This window comes from Salvelinus alpinus, chromosome 1 (assembly GCF_045679555.1).
Source record: "Salvelinus alpinus chromosome 1, SLU_Salpinus.1, whole genome shotgun sequence".
Lineage (NCBI taxonomy): Eukaryota > Metazoa > Chordata > Actinopteri > Salmoniformes > Salmonidae > Salvelinus > Salvelinus alpinus.
In genome coordinates, this window is record NC_092086.1 from 4,887,305 (window position 1) to 4,894,741 (window position 7,437).

At 48.4% G+C, this 7,437-nt stretch overlaps 1 protein-coding gene across 1 annotated transcript in view; it reads right to left on the reverse strand.

Moving 5' to 3' along the window:
- cacng3b (calcium channel, voltage-dependent, gamma subunit 3b) overlaps positions 1 to 7,055 on the reverse strand; it is a 55,876-nt gene extending 48,821 nt beyond the window's left edge. Inside the window, exons 1-2 of the mRNA XM_071390976.1 lie at positions 5,652 to 7,055; positions 4,853 to 5,482 (exon numbers count right to left, since the gene is read on the reverse strand). Of these exons, the coding sequence (XP_071247077.1) occupies positions 4,853 to 5,069 (217 nt within the window). The 5' untranslated portion in view covers positions 5,070 to 5,482; positions 5,652 to 7,055. The remainder of the gene's footprint in view (positions 1 to 4,852; positions 5,483 to 5,651) is intronic.
- Between the last annotated feature and the right edge of the window lie 382 nt (positions 7,056 to 7,437).

Genomic DNA, 7,437 nt, shown 5'->3' on the forward strand with positions numbered 1-7,437 from the left:
GAACAACAGAACCATGGAACTAGAGAACAGCAGAACCGTGGAACTAGAGAACAGCAGAACCATGGAACTAGAGAACAGCAGAACCATGGAATTAGAGAACAACAGAACCATGGAACTAGAGAACAGCAGAACCATGGAACTAGAGAACAGCAGAACAGTGGAACTAGAGAACAGCATTGTCTCCCCCATACAGGGTCCTGTCCTGCTAGTCTAGAGCTATATCTAATAGACAGAGAGACACTGTCTCACCCATACAGGGTCCTGTCCTGCTAGTCTAGATCTATATCTAATAGACAGAGAGACACTGTCTCACCCATACAGGGTCCTGTCCTGCTAGTCTAGATCTATATCTAATAGACAGAGAAACACACTGTCTCACCCATACAGGGTCCTGTCCTGCTAGTCTAGATCTATATCTAATAGACAGAGAGACACTGTCTCACCCATACAGGGTCCTGTCCTGCTAGTCTAGATCTATATCTAATAGACAGAGAAACACACTGTCTCACCCATACAGGGTCCTGTCCTGCTAGTCTAGATCTATATCTAATAGACAGAGAGACACTGTCTCACCCATACAGGGTCCTGTCCTGCTAGTCTAGATCTATATCTAATAGACAGAGAAACACACTGTCTCACCCATACAGGGTCCTGTCCTGCTAGTCTAGATCTATATCTAATAGACAGAGAAACACACTGTCTCACCCATACAGGGTCCTGTCCTGCTAGTCTAGATCTATATCTAATAGACACTAGAGACACTGTCTCACCCATACAGAGTCCTGTCCTGCTAGTCTAGATCTATATCTAATAGACAGAGAAACACACTGTCTCACCCATACAGGGTCCTGTCCTGCTAGTCTAGATCTATATCTAATAGACAGAGAGACACTGTCTCACCCATACAGGGTCCTGTCCTGCTAGTCTAGATCTATATCTAATAGACAGAGAAACACACTGTCTCACCCATACAGGGTCCTGTCCTGCTAGTCTAGATCTATATCTAATAGACACTAGAGACACTGTCTCACCCATACAGAGTCCTGTCCTGCTAGTCTAGATCTATATCTAATAGACAGAGAGACACACTGTCTCACCCATACAGGGTCCTGTCCTGCTAGTCTAGATCTATATCTAATAGACAGAGAAACACATTGTCTCACCCATACAGGGTCCTGTCCTGCTAGTCTAGATCTATATCTAATAGACAGAGAGACACACTGTCTCACCCATACAGGGTCCTGTCCTGCTAGTCTAGATCTATATCTAATAGACAGAGAGACACACTGTCTCACCCATACAGAGTCCTGTCCTGCTAGTCTAGATCTATATCTAATAGACAGAGAAACACATTGTCTCACCCATACAGGGTCCTGTCTTGCTAGTCTAGATCTATATCTAATAGACACTAGAGACACTGTCTCACCCATACAGGGTCCTGTCCTGCTAGTATAGATCTATATCTAATAGACACTAGAGACACTGTCTCACCCATACAGGGTCCTGTCCTGCTAGTATAGATCTATATCTAATAGACACTAGAGACACTGTCTCACCCATACAGGGTCCTGTCCTGCTAGTCTAGATCTATATCTAGCCAGCTATCTAAACTTGGTAAGTTAGTCTAGCCAGCTATCTAAACTTGGTAAGTTAGTCTAGCCAGCTATCTAAACTTGGTAAGTTAGTCTAGCCAGCTATCTAAACTTGGTAAGTTAGTCCAGCCAGCTATCTAAACTTGGTAAGTTAGTCCAGCCAGCTATCTAAACTTGGTAAGTTAGTCTATCCAGCTATCTAAACTTGGTAAGTTAGTCTATCCAGCTATCTAAACTTGGTAAGTTAGTCTATCCAGCTATCTAAACTTGGTAAGTTAGTCTAGCCAGCTATCTAAACTTGGTAAGTTAGTCCAGCCAGCTATCTAAACTTGGTAAGTTAGTCTAGCCAGCTATCTAAACTTGGTAAGTTAGTCTAGCCAGCTATCTAAACTTGGTAAGTTAGTCCAGCCAGCTATCTAAACTTGGTAAGTTAGTCTAGCCAGCTATCTAAACTTGGTAAGTTAGTCTAGCCAGCTATCTAAACTTGGTAAGTTAGTCTAGCCAGCTATCTAAACTTGGTAAGTTAGTCTAGCCAGCTATCTAAACTTGGTAAGTTAGTCTAGCCAGCTATCTAAACTTGGTAAGTTAGTCCAGCCAGCTATCTAAACTTGGTAAGTTGGTCCAGCCAGCTATCTAAACTTGGTAAGTTAGTCTAGCCAGCTATCTAAACTTGGTAAGTTAGTCCAGCCAGCTATCTAAACTTGGTAAGTTAGTCTATCCAGCTATCTAAACTTGGTAAGTTAGTCTAGCCAGCTATCTAAACTTGGTAAGTTAGTCTAGCCAGCTATCTAAACTTGGTAAGTTGGTCCAGTCAGCTATCTAAACTTGGTAAGTTAGTCTAGCCAGCTATCTAAACTTGGTAAGTTAGTCTAGCCAGCTATCTAAACTTGGTAAGTTAGTCTAGCCAGCTATCTAAACTTGGTAAGTTAGTCCAGCCAGCTAACTAAACTTGGTAAGTTGGTCCAGTCAGCTATCTAAACTTGGTAAGTTAGTCTAGCCAGCTATCTAAACTTGGTAAGTTGGTCCAGCCAGCTATCTAAACTTGGTAAGTTAGTCTAGCCAGCTATCTAAACTTGGTAAGTTGGTCCAGCCAGCTATCTAAACTTGGTAAGTTTGTCCAGCCAGCTATCTAAACTTGGTAAGTTAGTCTAGCCAGCTATCTAAACTTGGTAAGTTGGTCCAGCCAGCTATCTAAACTTGGTAAGTTAGTCTAGCCAGCTATCTAAACTTGGTAAGTTTGTCCAGCCAGCTATCTAAACTTGGTAAGTTAGTCTAGCCAGCTATCTAAACTTGGTAAGTTTGTCCAGCCAGCTATCTAAACTTGGTAAGTTAGTCTAGCCAGCTATCTAAACTTGGTAAGTTGTTCCAGCCAGCTATCTAAACTTGGTAAGTTAGTCTAGCCAGCTATCTAAACTTGGTAAGTTAGTCTAGCCAGCTATCTAAACTTGGTAAGTTAGTCCAGCCAGCTATCTAAACTTGGTAAGTTTGTCCAGCCAGCTATCTAAACTTGGTAAGTTAGTCTATCCAGCTATCTAAACTTGGTAAGTTTGTCCAGCCAGCTATCTAAACTTGGTAAGTTGGTCTAGCCAGCTATCTAAACTTGGTAAGTTGGTCCAGCCAGCTATCTAAACTTGGTAAGTTAGTCTATCCAGCTATCTAAACTTGGTAAGTTTGTCCAGCCAGCTATCTAAACTTGGTAAGTTGGTCTAGCCAGCTATCTAAACTTGGTAAGTTAGTCTAGCCAGCTATCTAAACTTGGTAAGTTTGTCCAGCCAGCTATCTAAACTTGGTAAGTTTGTCCAGCCAGCTATCTAAACTTGTAGTAATCATGGCTGAATACCGACTGGGAATACAGGGCACGTGCCCAGGGGCCCTGACCTCCAGGGGGCCTGACCTCCAGGGGGCCTGACCTCCAGGGGCCTGACCTCCAGGGGGCCTGACCTCCAGGGGGCCTGACCTCCAGGGGCCTGACCTCCAGGGGGCCTGACCTCCAGGGGGCCTGACCTCCAGGGTTCCTGACCTCCAAGGTTCCTGACCTCCAGGGGGCCTGACCTCTAGGGGCCTGACCTCTAGGGGGCCTGACCTCCAGGGTTCCTGACCTCCAGGGTTCCTGACCTCCATGGGGCCTGACCTCCAGGGTTCCTGACCTCCAGGGTTCCTGACCTCCATGGGGCCTGACCTCCAGGGTTCCTGACCTCCAGGGGGCCTGACCTCCAGGGGGCCTGACCTCCAGGGGGCCTGACCTCCAGGGGCCTGACCTCCAGGGGGCCTGACCTCCAGGGTTCCTGACCTCCAGGGGCCCTGACCTCCAGGGTTCCTGACCTCCAGGGTTCCTGACCTCCAGGGTTCCTGACCTCCAGGGGCCCTGACCTCTAGGGGGCCTGACCAACAAGGGGCCTGACCTCCAGGGGCCCTGACCTCCATTGATTTTGTTACACTCTCACTCACATATCATTAACAGATGGCATAAGTCATGGCAAATCTAGATTCTAGCTTTAAAACTGCTAAAAAATGACTCTCCACCCCATGACAAAATGTGTAGAATTGCAAAAAAAAACATGATTTAAAACTGAAACATATTCTATATGCCCCATGGCAAAAGGCTAGGGCCGGCCCTGAGTCAGTTACCCAAACAAGGCAGGGCCCCCCCAGTTGCCCACGTGGGCCCCCTTACCTCCTCTCCCCACCCATCTGATGATTAGCAGAGCGGTAGCAGGCCTCTCTCTCTGTCTCTGTCTCTCTCTCTCTCTCTCTCTCTCTCTCTTACCTTCCAGACAGCAGGTTGGCCACAGACCACCCTCCCTCCCCTCCCCCCCTCTCTCTCTCTCTCTCTTACCTTCCAGACAGCAGGTTGGCCACAGACCACCCTCCTCTCTCTCTCTCTCTCTCTCTCTCTCTCTCTCTCTCTCTCTCTCCCTCCCTCCCCTCCCCCCCTCTCTCTCTTACCTTCCAGACAGCAGGTTTGCCACAGACCACCCTCCCTCCCCCCCCCCCCCTCTCTCTCTCTCTCTCTCTTACCTTCCAGACAGCAGGTTGGCCACAGACCACCCTCCCCTCTCTCTCTCTCTCTCTCTCTTTCTCTCTCTCTCTCTCTCTCTCTCTCTCTCTCTCTCTCTCTCTCTCTCTCTCTCTCTCTCTCTCTCTCTCTCTCTCACTCTCTCACTCACTCACTCACCTTCCAGACAGCAGGTTCGCCACAGACCACCCTCCCCTCTCTCTCTCTCTCTCTCTCTCTCTCACTCTCTCACTCACTCACTCACCTTCCAGACAGCAGGTTCGCCACAGACCAGAGTGAGTCATCACCTCTTCGTTCTTCCGGCTCGTGTCGTTGTCATTGGTGCTTTTACTTTTGCACGTCCCTCGTGAGTACAGCCAGTAGTCGGTCCCGACCGCGATCGTCATGAGGCTGAAGGCGGCGAAAGCCCCCACGGTGGTCACCAGCATCTGGACGCCCCGGTCACACATCAACATCTTCATTGACGGTTTTAAATATCTCACGTCACGAGACAGCTTACTTACTGAGAAAAACAACCGATGTCATTTACATCGGTAAAGAGAAGGGAAGGGAAGAGCGAGAGAGAGAGAGAGAGAGAGAGTAGGCTCGGGGCTTCACTGATCAAACCGGGTCGTTTTAACGACCAGTGGCTCAAGACTCCACCACAGACTAGACTGGCGGCAGCGGTGACGCCACATAGCTTTCTCCTCTTCTTCTTCGTCTTCTTGGAATCTCCTGTTGAAATCCAGGGCTGGGCTGCGTCCCTTTAGCTACCCCAACCAGCCTCTCCCTCGTTCCTCCCGTTCAGTCTCCTAGCTCAACTTCCCCAACCAGCCTCTCCAGACCGAACGTCCGTTAACGTCCACAGCGGCGGAATGACTCCATCTTCATCCGTCTAATAATAACACAACAAAAAAAACAACAACACAATTGACATGTATTTATTTTTGTTGTTGAACGAGCGCGTTATAATATTTTAAATATGTATTTTTTTGATTACACCATCAATAATCTATCTGTCACATACATACATACACACGTTATGTATAGACTACACAACTCACCGATAGAATCCTGGACGGCTGTGGATTGAAACGCTCTCCTCCTCCGTTAACGATTTCATTCACGTTAGCCAGGCAGACAGACAGTCAGTCAGACAGGCGGGAAGACGGTTCAGTTCCACTCGTCTCTTAGGTATTCCGGTAACGTCCTCCTCCTCCCTCCTTGAATGAACGAGCGCCTTTTCTATCTCCCGGTATGAGAGAAAAGGCAAGAACACATCCGACCGTTAGCCTGTCGCTGTTGTTGTTGTTGACACGCTAACATTGTTCTTGGATATCCTCTCTCCGGTCCAGAGCGAACACACTACACATACACACACACACACACACCACACTCACACACACTCATGCAGACACATCGCCAGCTACACACAAAAACACACAAAGCGCTTTAGCCGAAACACCGACACAAACAACACGGCACTTACACGCTCTGTCTCTCTCTCTCTGTCTCTCTCTCTCTCTCTCTCTCTCTCTCTCTCTCTCTCTCTCTCTCTCTCTCTCTCTCTCTCTCTCTCTCTCTCTCTCTCTCTCTCTCTCTTTTGCTCCCTCACTCACACACGTGTACCGAAAAGCACAAAATATATATCCCGTTTTTCAAATCCGGTTTGTTTTCTGAAATCTCAATGTCTTACTCCAGTCGGGTCTCGTGAGCTGACCCTAACAGCGGTGCAGCGTAAACGGAAGTCAATCTGGAGGTTTTTATTAAACGACGGAAGGTCTGACTGCTCCTCTCCGTGAAACGTGCCGGTTAAACAGATGACAGCCAGCCAGCCCCCCACGCTCTATCCCCAGCCGCTAACGGGTGTCAAACACCGCCCACGGATCGCTTTGTGGGGAGACTGTGATGCGTTGCTGTGTTGTTGCCACGTAGTAACAGCTTTCCCGACCGGCTGCTGTCCACGGTGCTGAACTGAATGGATTCTGCTCCTAACCTGACTGTTTCTCCCTGACTGCCTGCTACTAACCTGGCTGTTTCTCCCTGACTGCCTGCTCCTGACCTGACTGGTTCTCTCTGACTGCATTCTCCTAAACTGACTGTTTCTCCCTGACTGCCTGCTCTTCACCTGGCTGTTTCTCCCTGACTGCCTGCTCCTAACCTGACTGTTTCTCCCTGACTGCCTGCTCCTAATCTGACTGTTTCTCCCTGACTGCCTTCTCCTAACCTGACTGTTTCTCCCTGACTGCCTGCTCTTCTCCTGACTGTTTCTCCCTGACTGCCTGCTCCTAACCTGACTGTTTCTCCCTGACTGCCTGCTCCCAACCTGACTGATTCTCCCTGACTGCCTGCTCCTAATCTGACTGTTTCTCCCTGACTGCCTGTTCCTAACCTGACTGTTTCTCCCTGACTGCCTGCTCCTAACCTGACTGTTTCTCCCTGACTGCCTTCTCCAAACCTGGCTGTTTCTCCCTGACTGCCTGCTCCTAAACTGACTGTTTCTCCCTGACTGCCTGTTCCTAACCTGACTGTTTCTCCCTGACTGCCTGCTACTAATCTGACTGTTTCTCCCTGACTGCCTGCTCTTCACCTGACTGTTTCTCCCTGACTGCATTCTCCTAACCTGACTGTTTCTCCCTGACTGCCTGCTACTAACCTGGCTGTTTCTCCCTGACTGCCTGCTACTAACCTGGCTGTTTCTCCCTGACTGCCTGCTCCTAACCTAACTGTTTCTCCCTTACTGCCTGCTCCTAACCTGACTGTTTCTCCCTGACTGCCTGCTCCTAACCTGACTGTTTCTCCCTGACTGCCTGCTTCTAACCTGACTGTTTCTCTCTGACTGCCTGCTCT